The sequence below is a fragment of the Hydra vulgaris genome, chromosome 07 (assembly GCF_038396675.1).
Source record: "Hydra vulgaris chromosome 07, alternate assembly HydraT2T_AEP".
NCBI lineage: Eukaryota > Metazoa > Cnidaria > Hydrozoa > Anthoathecata > Hydridae > Hydra > Hydra vulgaris.
In genome coordinates, this window is record NC_088926.1 from 7,865,001 (window position 1) to 7,877,923 (window position 12,923).

The 12,923-nt window shown below is 28.0% G+C and overlaps 1 protein-coding gene across 1 annotated transcript in view; it reads left to right on the plus strand.

Annotated features, from left to right (window-relative positions):
- Positions 1–12,923, plus strand: part of LOC124806391 (uncharacterized) — a 31,912-nt gene that overhangs the window by 841 nt on the left and 18,148 nt on the right. The window contains exons 2-3 of the mRNA XM_065800948.1: positions 9,141–9,383; positions 11,726–11,775. Of these exons, the coding sequence (XP_065657020.1) occupies positions 9,149–9,383; positions 11,726–11,775 (285 nt within the window). The 5' untranslated portion in view covers positions 9,141–9,148. The remainder of the gene's footprint in view (positions 1–9,140; positions 9,384–11,725; positions 11,776–12,923) is intronic.

A 12,923-nucleotide genomic window follows, 5' to 3' on the forward strand; every position in this document is an offset into this window, starting at 1 on the left:
CTACGGCCCAATTTTTCCATTTTCCCTCAAAAGTATGTTTTTGATGTTGGCAAATGCGAGTTGAAACCTTAAGTTTTGTTTCACCTACATAGAGCGTTCCACACTAACACTCCAGTTTGTAGACTCCTGGGTAAGAGTTGTTGGGAAGTCGAGACTTGTTTTTTTGAGTAATAAGTTGTTAATAAATAAATTGATAGCTAGTTTAAAAACCAATAGACAACACGGACTTACACATTACACCTATACACCCTTATGCACATCCATTTTTTTGATGATATGATCCTGTTATTTGAATTAAGCTCTAGAAATGACAATTTCGTGCATGTAAAATAATATTCATGACGCAACGGTTATGTAGTAATGTCCATTAGTCAAAAGATAAAGAAAATCTTTCTCCAAAACTGAATTTAGGTGTTTTCTTACCAACTTTTTTAGTAATTAAAAAATTCCTAATTTTTTTGCTGTAATATCATTGAAGTTTTATTATTTGTTTGTTGTTGTTTTTTAACGGTTTTTTATATTACTTGAATAACGAGGGTATATATGACCCCTAGAAATATTGTAATTTATTATGAGAAATTTATAAGGATAAGTTTATATTCCTTAGCGATATAATAAAAAGTTTTTAAAAAATAATAATTTTGTTAGTTTTTTGCTACCTATATCTTAAAACATATTTGATCGCTATTTTCAAAGTAAAGGTTACACGGATGTGGCTTAATATACTCTTTTAGTAAAATGATGGGGGAGGGGGGGGGGGGGAAAGTGATGATAAATTAGGGATGCTATTTAAATTTGATAAAAATTTCATAGTTTAAGAGTTTGTGTTGTGCGAAAAAAAAATCAGACTGATGGGTTATTGATATATAACAGTTACATAGATTAAGACAGTGAAAGACTAATATTCTTAACAAAAATTAACTAAAAAACTTGAAAATCACCCTTTCACTGCTAAAAATTGAAAAACCCTCCTTTCTCCCTACTTTATTAGATAGTTTGCATCAACCAAGTTTCCCTAACATCTCCCCCTCCCCTCTCATTTACTCCTAAATGTTCTGAATACACCGAATCAAAAAGTTTTTAAAATTGTCAACCTTACGAGATGGTCTGGATCCGCCCCTAAGCATAACAATCTTTCTTTGTTCTCTGGATAATTATTGCTTTGTTTATACCTTATAGACCAACGTTTATTTCAATGCTAATTCTGGCAGAAGAATAAATGCGAAGAAAGCTTTTCCCAGTGAGCACAGGACCTAAATAAGACGTCTTTTGAACGTTCAAAAGACGTCCAAAACGTTCAAAAGACGTTCAAAAGACGTCTTTTTTACATCTTGTGCCCACTGGGTTACAACTAAATTGAAACTTTTGTATCTTTCAATTATGTGAAGATTATCGGGAACCAAGTTTGTATCAGCAAGTTGCTGGAGCACATCCACATTTTTAAAATGCTTCCTGCATTTATTTTCCTCAAACTTGCCCCCATGATACGGGCTTAGTTGAATATCGAGGGCTGTTGGCCACTTAACAGCTTCTATTTAAGCAGTCTTAAGTATCTCAAAAAGATGGTTGACAATTTCTATAAGGAGATGCAAGTCCATCAGTAGGATTAATTTCAAAATAAGAACATTGTTTGGCCCACTGACGAATGGCTTTCAAATAACGTTGACAAACAACTTTGCACAAGCAACAACCCTGCCAGAATATAAAAAAGACTAGAGGCTAGATTTGATTGAGCCCAGTGTTCGCAAGTTTCCAGATTTAGCTAGACAATTTGACCAGTTTTTTTATTCCGTTGTTTGATAGTCCTGTATTTAATTGTACGTTTACAAAAGCTAGAGTGGTCAATTTTAAAGCGCTTGATAGTGGCTAGGCATTACTTTGACCTGAAACCAAAACATACATATTTTATCTTTATATTAAACTTTGTTCTTGAAGTTTTTTAGCAACTTTCAAATAATTCGTTTTTGATCTGATTAAAAACTTGTTGAAAATATATGCCCCGAATTATTTATTGGAAATAACTCATGATACAATTTGTTCCGCTGCTCTGGAATCTTTTGCTGCTAAATATTGAAGGTTTTCCTTAAACTTTGTTTAAGAGCATTGGTGGGGCAAATCTTTTTCTAAAGGGCAGAAGCATGTGCTGCAACGTAAATTTGGTTCTTTCTCAATGATGGTTTGTTCTTCAAGAGAATGTTTTTCTAGCAGCTTTGAACAACTAATTTGGCAGATTAGGCAATAACGCATCGTGCCTCTTGTTTCAGATCTTACTTGCATTGATTTAAAATTAAACAAAGGAGGGAGTATAACTTCTTTCCCCTTTTGTTTCCTGCGCAAAATTGTTCTACACGATTCGCAGAGTCCTTGTGGTACCCAAGAATCACTGATATTATTTTTTGTCTCGTACAGTTAGCATATTCGATCTGCTTGAAAAGCAGTTACGTGTCTTAAATAATTTTTCAGACAGAGCAAGAACATAAATTTTCGGTTTTCATCGCGAACCTTTGTTTGATTTGGCATTATGACAATTCACTAAATCCAACTTTACAAAATCAAACTATGCCTTTTACAAAATTTAACCTGAATTTATATTAGATAATAATATATTAACATACCTACAAATATTATTAATTATAAACGAATAAAATCAAGGAAATAACTACTTAAATTACAAGGAAATAATTTTTACATATTTCTTTCCTCTATAGAAACTAATTATTTAGATTAATGACACTTTTTATACTTAATGAAAACTTAGATGAAATTTTATTTAGTGACAAAAATTTCCTACAAAAGATTTTCACTGCTCTTCAAAGGACTGTTCTCCCTTTCGTAAGATTTTCCTCTAACCGCCCCCCAACCTTTTTATTTGTCAATTATTTTAGTTGACTTAACAAAACTTTTATATTTCTTTTAGGTCTTTATAAAAACTTTTCAACAATTTTTTGACTTTTTAATGTATTTTGACTGTAGTTCTTACCATAGAAAATGCTGATATTTTCACTGAGTCAGCTAGGTTGGCATTATTAGGATCCGTTCTAAACGAGTAATTTAATCAAAGAACAAATTAAGTTTGAAACGGAATCACGAACGGAACAGAAAAATGCAAATTTTAGTTGCTAGATAAATAAACTTTATTTCCTCAGAAAATATTAGTTTTAACAGCATACTTTTTTTATATATATAATATTTTATATATTAGTAAAGATTTCACAAAAGTTATATAATTGCACAATGTATCGTAGAGCCACAGCAATCGTTTAAGTTCAGTTTATGTATGGTCAGACACAAAAGTTACCATTTTGTCGAGTTTATGTAGTTATTTTTATGATAATAAATTTCTTGTGAGTAAAATTTTATTAATCTTCAGTGACATATTATACCTCTATTAAACTCATATGAAATATATTTTCAATGATAATTAGTAGTCATTAAAAAATATTTTTAGCCAGAGTATAGCGTAAACAAAATCAAAGAATATATTTTAAAGCTATTGCAACGTTAACACACAAAAAATATAAAATGATAAATATATATATATATATATTTGACCATTCCGGTAGCCTAATATATAGTAAAAATGCTTTTTTTATAATTTTTTTTTAAAGATAATTATAATATAATATGTAATATAATATAAATCAAATTCTGTTTTCTTGTTTTACCGAGAAAAATTAGTCTAACGACAGTAAATGTTAGACTGTAAATGACAGATAGTAAATGTTAGATAGTAAATGTTAGACTGTAACCGTTTTTCATTAAAGCGTTTTAGTTTGTTTTTAAAATCATTTACGGAAGATGCGTTAATAACATCTTGATCTAGGGTATTTCAAACTTCTACAACACAGTTGGTGAAAAAAATATGCCTTGAAAGCAGGAGTCGTAAAAAAAAATACCGACTCCGACTCCAATCGTTGAAATTTTCAGAGTACGACTCCAACTCCAACTCCAACTCCAAAGAAAAATTTTTGGAAAATTCTTTAAATTTTTTAAAAAGTATTACGCGATAAGTTGGAGTCGGAGTCGCGATTTTGTTTAGCGACTCTGACTCCACAGCCCTGCTAGAAAGTGAGTTTCTTACATATTGTCATCTTAATTTCTGATCATGCCCTCTTGTAGTATTCGTTATACTTTCAGGTTCGTTATGCCAGTTTATTTTATTTATATTGTTTTGAAATCTTAACATCTGAATTAGATCACCTCGCAACCTTCTATTAACCAATTTTGAATGTTCCGTATTTTATGACCGTTGTTCAAAGTTAATACCTTTTAGGAAACAAACTCTAGTTGCTCGTTTTTGGACTCTTTTTATAAGATTAATAACTTTAGCATTGCATTGGTTCCATAATTGAAATGTATAGTCGAAGTGAGGTCGCACGAGTGATATGTATAATAGTTTCATAGTATTTTTGTCGGTATCGTTGAACGCGTGTTTTATTAACCCCAACTTACTATTAGCTTTGTTAACAATAGACTCTATTAAGAATTAAGAAAAGTACGTATAATACTTAAAGTCCTAGCTTCTAATTGTAAAAACAACAAAAAAACAAAAAAAATCACACATGGAAATAGAAATGCCCAAAGATGATACTTATATAATATTTAATATTGTTATATATTATTGTTAATAATAATATTTTTATAAACATTCATAAACTAAAAAAAACTAATTGGTAGAATAAGTTTTATTGCAAGAAAAATAAAAGCCTAACACGAGTATTTCTTGAATACACCAAAGTATTTAAGGAAATTACACCAATAGCCTAACACGAGTATTTAATGAATACTCGTGTTAGGCTTTTGTTTCAAAAAAAAAAAGGGGAAATAATAATAGGGAATTTATGCCCCATCTTACCCCTTTGGTTTTACACCTTAAACCTGTGATGTTAAACATGCTGTGATTAATTTACCTTTTTTTCTCTTTTTTCTAAGCTCAAATTTTTAATTTAATTTGAATTTTATATCTTTTTAAAAAAAAATATTTGAATTGATTCAATACTTTTCCATGTTTATTCTGTAAGTGCTGAGCAAAATATTTCTTTGATATCCCAAGTACTGAGTAAAAAACTTTTTTTTTGACTTGGCAAGTTGTTCATACAATAACTAATACTTTTTAAAAGTTTTAAAAGTTCATGTTTTGATCATTAGTTTTTTTTTTTGGAAAACAGTGAAAAATAAATATTTAAAAAGAAGAGAAGACGAGAACTCTTTCTTCTCAACCATAATTGCCCTATGGAGATAATTATAATATACTTTTAGTTAAATCAAAGATTTTGTTATTTCTAAATAAATTATATACATTTTTATATTGATTATATAGTATCAATTCCAAGTTAACATATTTTCTTATAATCCAAATTATGTTTTTAAACTGTATACATTTCTTATACTTGTATAAGAAATGTATTTAGTTATAATTATTATGAATGTATATTTATATATAATAAAGTTAATTAATGGCATTTTTTTTTCTTAATAAATTAACCTCATGTAGGTAAATATGAAGTAATCACCTTCAAGAATCTTTATGCCAAGCTTGAATACTGTCAGGGTTTTAACAGATATCATTTTAAAATCCTGTAAAGCTACTTAATTTTAAAAAGGTTGTATCTTGGATATCCATATTTGACAATAGTCTGACGATCGAAATTTTAGGTGGAGGGGAGAGGGGATGTTGAAATATTTTTTGTATTTTGTACTATATTTGCGTCTCCTAAAAAAAAAACAAGGTCCTTAGTTTCTAGGATATTTTTAGGGCTTTCAGATTCTTGTGGGGGATGCATATTCCTATCCCCCCTTCTCCCCCTGGATCCGTCACTGTTTCTTTGACGTTTGTATATAGGTTTTTTGTTATATTTTTTGAATATTATGTTTGAAAAAAAATTACAACGGTCTGAGCTAATCAGACTGAAATATTACATACATAAATTGAAAAGTAGTCAGTACTTAGCAGTATTTTATGTTGTTATATATGAATTAAATTATGTCTTTTTTAGGATGACATTCTAATGCGAAATATAATTCAAAAGCAATTTTTCTTCCGAAACAAAAAAAGTATTTATAGCAAAATGCCCAATTAATAGCCGAAATTTTTTATTGAAACCCGAGAAGAATGCCTTAATCTAACGGAGCATATTTTTTTACCTTTTATTATATTTTACCTTTATATTAGTGACTAACGTAATAATAAAAATAAATATTAGTGACTTCATCTAAAAGTAATTAGTCTTAAACTATGCTTCACTTAGAGAAAAATTTATTTAAACAGAGATTTTGGTTTTGCACCATTTAATAGACAGGTTGACCAATTAGTTGCCAGTTACTAATGAAACGGTAACAGTTAAGAGCCTTTTTACAATACCTAATATGGATATATCTAAGAATGCTTATAAGACAATTATAGCCTAATAATGAACTAAAAACCACTATATACTACAATAAACCAGAGAAAAAACCTATTTAAGCAAAATATAGTATAGCTAAATATACTCTTAAAGATATAAGAGCAGTGGCGGATCCAGCAGTTTTTGATCTTTGAGATAGCTAACTTCCAAACATTTACATGTTTATACTTATGTCAAATAATGAAGGTTTGCAAAAAATTGCGATGATTGGAGGCTGGGAACAAAAAAGCCCCAAAATTTTTGCTACACCTGCCCCAAACGTGAGAGCAACAAGTTGATGAAATATTTTTCATATTATTCTCAACTAGACTTATATTCATCGATAATTTTTAAGTTTCATAGTATTATCTCTCAGCGTTCAAAAATTATGACCATATAAAGTTCAAACCCCCCTCAATTTGAGGGGGTTGTATTTTTTATATGGTCATAATTTTTGGAATTCAGTGGCGGATCCAGAATTTTTTAATCTCAAATATCAAAAAATGCTGGATCCGCCACTGAAGAGTATATTTAGCTATACTATATTTTGGATATTGTAGGAGTATAACTGAATATACTCTTTATTTTTTTACATATTTTGCTAAGAAATATTATTTTCTTGATATATGTTAGTACTTTAACATGTGTTTATTTGCTGTTCAAATCAAGCTGATCTATTAAATATATTTAATAGACCAGCTTGATTTGAACAGCAAATAAACACATGTTAAAGTAAAAAATTTCTTAACTGGCTTTTGTATTTTTGTATTACCTATAGGTAATACAAAAATACAAAAACCAATTAAGAAATTTTTGTTTATCTTTGAATAAGGCAAAATATCACAGTCACTATAGTTCTCAAACCTAAATTTTTATGTCGCTAATTAAATAAATGCCACCATTTTTCGGAAGGAGCTAAATGTTTCATGACTAAATCTGAAGCATATTTTTTAAATTGTTTTTTCCGAATCGAAATCCAAATAAAACTTTTATTGCTGCATTTTTAACTAACTTGATCTCTAAACTGCTAGATAATATTGTATTACGTCCAGGTCTGGCACTAAAAGTTATATATTCTATAAAATATTTACGAAGGGTTGACCGGGGAATACTGAGCTGTATTGCAGCTTCTCGTTGTGACAATAAACTATTTCCACTAATTGCAATCGCACTTTTCACATCAATATTGGACCACTTAAATCAATTAACTTTTTTACTTTTTAAAACATTTTTTTTTTAATATTTTTTTTTTGACAATTTTAAGTAATAACTAGAAGTAGTTTTCTTTATAATTTTTTATTTGTTCTTTTTATTTGTTCTTTTTATTTGTTCTTTTTATAATTTTCCCCACGATTATTGGAACCATTTTAAAGCAACAGTATGAAAACTGGAGTAGCTTATCTTACATACATCTTATGCACACTTCTTATCATAAAGTACACATTGCCACACATAAATACACATAAACAGTGCCGTATTGATGCAGGTGTTGGTGCGGCTGCAGCCCAAGCTCCTTCAAAAAAAAAAAAAAGGCTCTTCGGTCTGTAGCCTTGTTTTTTTACGAAAATAAATAACTTTTCTTTTCGTACGTTTTTCAGTTTTTTTATGACCATTTTCTTGGGAACTTAAGAGGCTTAAATTAATAAAAATATAGCTACTTGTTTTTTGTTTATTGTAAATATCCTACTTTTTACTTTTCTTTTTAATACTTTCAAAAATAAAAGTATTAAATTTCTAGCTTTAGCTAATTATTTGACATCATCAACAAAAAACACTAAAAAGGATATATACTTGCTTATTTTGCTAAAAGCTACCGCATTTCAAAATAAAGTAAATGTTGTTATAGGTGCTTTTGTTATGTTTGACTGTGCTTAAATCATATATATGCATTTCACTTCTCTGTGTTGCCAAATTATCACCACCCAACGATCTATATTCTGTACCTAACAATTTGGTAAAATATGATTTAAAAAAATGACCTAAAAGCATACCTAGAATTCTTTTAATAGCGCGACTTAAAAAAATTTGTCTCAGGCTTTCTAGTATAGCCTTAATCTGGCATTGCTCATACAAACATAATGTATGATTATCATAAATGTTTATACATTTATGTAACAGACATTAACAAAACAGATCAAAATATATCACATAACCGTACCTGCTAAAATACGTCAAATGCGTCTCAATGTTGCTTAAAAAAACTAAACAAACTACTTTCGGTATAAAATATTTTCTAATACAACCGGGGGAGTATTACTAACCTTGATAAAAAATATGATTTCCTAATAATCAAGACTGATAGAAACATTTATAACAACTGAAATGAAATATAGATACGTTAAGTAAAAACAAGGTTTTATTATTCAGTTAGATAAATATATCGCAAAATAGATAAATACATTAAATGAAGACTAAAATTTGGCTCTTAATAAGACCCGGCCATTATAAAGGCACTTAGCAGAAGTTTTCTTCTTTAATTTTTATCGTTGTTTTTATTATATTTTAGGTAAACTTTATGCTTTAAACTTTCCACAAAAAATCTTAATTATTTTTTAAAAGCCCCAGGGTCAAAAAAACAGAAATATTTGCAAGAATCAATTTACATCTTGCAAATTTATTTGTGAAGCAAAAAACTACAACAAGGTTTAGAAAAAGTATCGTTTACGAATTACGAAATATTGAAACACCCTTGTTTAAACTATAAAAAATAATTATAAAGTATTTAACAATCATTTTTAAAGAACATTTTTTATTTAGATTGCTTCATGCATCGTTTACATTTCAAGCTTTGTTTACTCTTTATAAATCTTGGATTTTTAACTTTATCAAGTGTTAACCAAAATTTAAGTACTTCCCGAAACAAAAATTCAAATCTTCCAGAACATTGTAGAAACAAAAAGTACGCAGAGAATACCTGCTGGCGATATAACACTGATGTTGAAATTTTTCTTGTTGCCAGTTTAAACTATAGATTTTCAAAAAGTCCACTAGTGTGCTCAAGTGTGTTTTTTAAATTTTACTTTTAATTTATGTTTACGTTTTTATTAAAGTTTACTTTTAATTTAAATTGCGTGTATTTTATGAAACGCATATGAAATGCATATTAATTACAAACAAAGTATTTTTAAATTTTGATAGTTATATTAAATTTATTTTGTTTGAATATATATAGTGGTTACAGTAGGCAGCCAAATTATTAGTTGCACTTGCAAAAATTATCATATTTGAGGGTCTACGACATCTGGGGACCAAAGGACCTTTTTTTTTTTCTAAAGAACTTGAAGATTGTACCTCTCCACTTCAAAACCCGTGTCTTACGCGATGTATTAGCCATTATAAGCTCTTTTGCGTATTCTTATGGTAAATGTATGTAAAATTTTAAATAAATATTAATTTATATATTTTTTTTAGTTATAGTTTCATGCCCAATTATCAGCTTTAAAAGTTCCTAGGCGTTCTCTATTGGGTTTAGGTTGGGATAACTGCCAGGCCATGGTAAAACGGAAACATTTTTTGAGTCTAAATATATTGTCTCGGATTTAGCTTGATGACATTGAGCAGAATTATGCATTAAAATCCATTTATATGGATCAGGAAACCAATCGTGTAAATGAGGAATTAATTTAGTAGCTGGCACTTTTTTATATATATCCTGCTTCATTATCCCATCAGCTATATAAAAAACGCTTCTGCCTTACCACTTATAACTAACCACACCATTATCTTTAGAGAGTGTTTTACCGTCTCCATAACAAAGTCTGGGTTATACTTTTTTTTTTCCTACATCCAACAAAAGAAGATTCATTAATATTTCAAATTGGGACTCATCTGAGTAACAGACCTGAAAACAATTAAAAATAATATAAAAACTCATATAAATATTTAAATCATTGATGCGGTTGTAAACAATTAAATACTTACTTACACTTTCCCAATCTTCAGCAAAAATATGTAGCCAAAGTAAGATGTTTTAATTTCATTGTTGGTGTAAGTTTAGATTTCCTCGCAGGTCTGTTGCATTTGAACCTCAGTTCTGTTATTCAAAGCCTTCTAGCCCTGTTAGAAATCTTGATACTAGTTCTGGTATGATTTTAGTAGCTGCTTTTGTACTTTTTCTTTGGTTTTTAACATATATGTTTCAAATTTTCTATTCATCACTTGGGGTAGTGATGCGTGGTCTCTCATATTTTCCACTTCCTGCACTTTGTACAGGAATTTTTTTTATCAAGTTTACCTTTGATTCTGCTTACCATCATTACAGAAACTTTAACTAAACTTGCAATTTTTCTTTGGGAGTGATTTGAATGTTTTAATAAAGCTGATATTTTCGAAATTATTTCGTTTGATATATCTTTAGTTTTTCCCATACTTAGGCACCAAAGTACAGGCATTTTTAGTTAAAATTAAATAGTGTAAAAAAATGAGTCAGAGTCACAAAAACACTAAACATTTGACAAAAATTTAATTTATAACGCCCGCGTTATTGTGCAAATAACTATTTTGCATAGAATATGCAAGAATTGCATCTTTGCAGGTTTTTGCATATTCTAGCTTATCAATGCTAAAAATTGCAAAAATTAATTATTTATAAATGTTACAACATCATAAAAATACTTAGCAAACTATAATTGATAATAAAATCTAAAAGAATGTAAGACTAGAAGCAAATTTAATCATTTAAAATCCATATTTAATTGCAGTTTTTGTAAAAACAAACAAATTGTAACTAATAGTTTGGCCGCCCACTGAATACACAAAGTTTAATATAAAAATAATTTAGATATAAAAACGATATTACTATTATTTATTTGTGACAAATTAAAAGGAAAGCAAACCATATTTCGAAAAAAAAATGAATTTATCTCAAATTTTTTTTTATCAAAATGAAAAATTATTTATTATTCTCGAAAATGACAGAAGAGGGTTTCAGAACATACATTGACTTAAAGCCTGCTGCCGCAAAGAAGTGCTGCTACATTAACTGATGGTTTTGGCTGGGGCAGCAATCATTTCTTTCATTATTCTTCGCTTCTTTTTTTTTCCTGAATTGAAAAAAGTAGTAAAATGAATTCGAGATGAATCCGTAAATTTGAGACTGCTATCTAAATCAGAGATTCGAGATAAACCATTTTTTCAATTTCGAGGTAATGCTACCCAAATTAAGGTACATATAAAATTAGTTGTTTATAAAGGTAAACATAATAAAGGTTTAAACAAATATAGGTAAACATAAATATAACTTTGTTATCTTTATAATTTATAAATATATAAAAACAAAATTATAAAATATATACTATTGTTATATTTATAAAATTATAGTTTAAACTTATAAATTTGTTTAGCAACCGATCCAGAATTATTTGAAGATGCGGATAAAAAATCATCTGATAAGGTATATAATCATTTAAAAAATGAACACGTTTAGACACACTGAAGCGAGCACGAACTCGCAGACGAATATAGTGACGCGCATTTAAAGTTTTTAATTCAATAAAAATCATAAATATAAATTCTATATAGTAAACAAAGGTTTACTTTTTTCTGCAATAAAAAGTATTTAAAGTTTATATTTTTATATATCTAACAAACCCTAAAATAGCATGAACAACTATCAATAAAAAAATATAAACTATTGCTGCTAGAATTATTATTTATAAAGAAAAATTTACCCGTGCCAATCTATATATGTATAATATATATATATACATATATATATATATATATATATATATATATATATATATATATATATATATATATATATATATATATATATATATATATATATATATATATATATATATATATATATATGTATATATATATATTATACTCCTTAGTTTTTGATCTACAGCATTAATTTTTGTTAGAAAAAATATTTATATAGTCTTAAAATTATAACCGTTAACGTGCCAGCAGGGCCGAGTGGTTAGCGCGCTGAGCTTCTGAACAGAAAAATTCGTGGTTTGAGTCCAACCACCAGCCAACTTTTTTTTTTAATTTTTAAAGATTTTTTAAAAAACGAAATACTTTTGAAGTTTTATAAAGTCAATATACAAAAATATCTAGCAATATTATACACTTTAACAAACAAAAAGATTTTTAAAAAAGCTAAAAATTCTAAAAATGTTAAAAAACTGGGGATATTTGTTGCGTAAGTGTCATGATTAAGATATTTATGTTATTTTAGTTTTACATTTCAAGTTTTATCACAACTAATTTAAGTTTTTGCAAGAAAAAAAAGTATACAACATGTTAATATGTAGAATATAAAATCTATAGAAGTGTAAAGTTGTTTTATATTTTAAATAAAAAAAAATTGAAAAATAAAGCAAGCTAATGATTTTAACTTGCCACGCAGCGACCTTAACTTTTTTTAAACGGGGGTTTAAAAAGTATTTTTTTCATAAAAACATAATTGAAAATTTTAATTTTATACTTAAATTAAATCACTTTTTAAATTAAATACTTTTAAAAATAATTAAAAGTTAAAGTTATTTAATATGGATACAAAAGAAATTTAGAGTGTTACAGCTATTT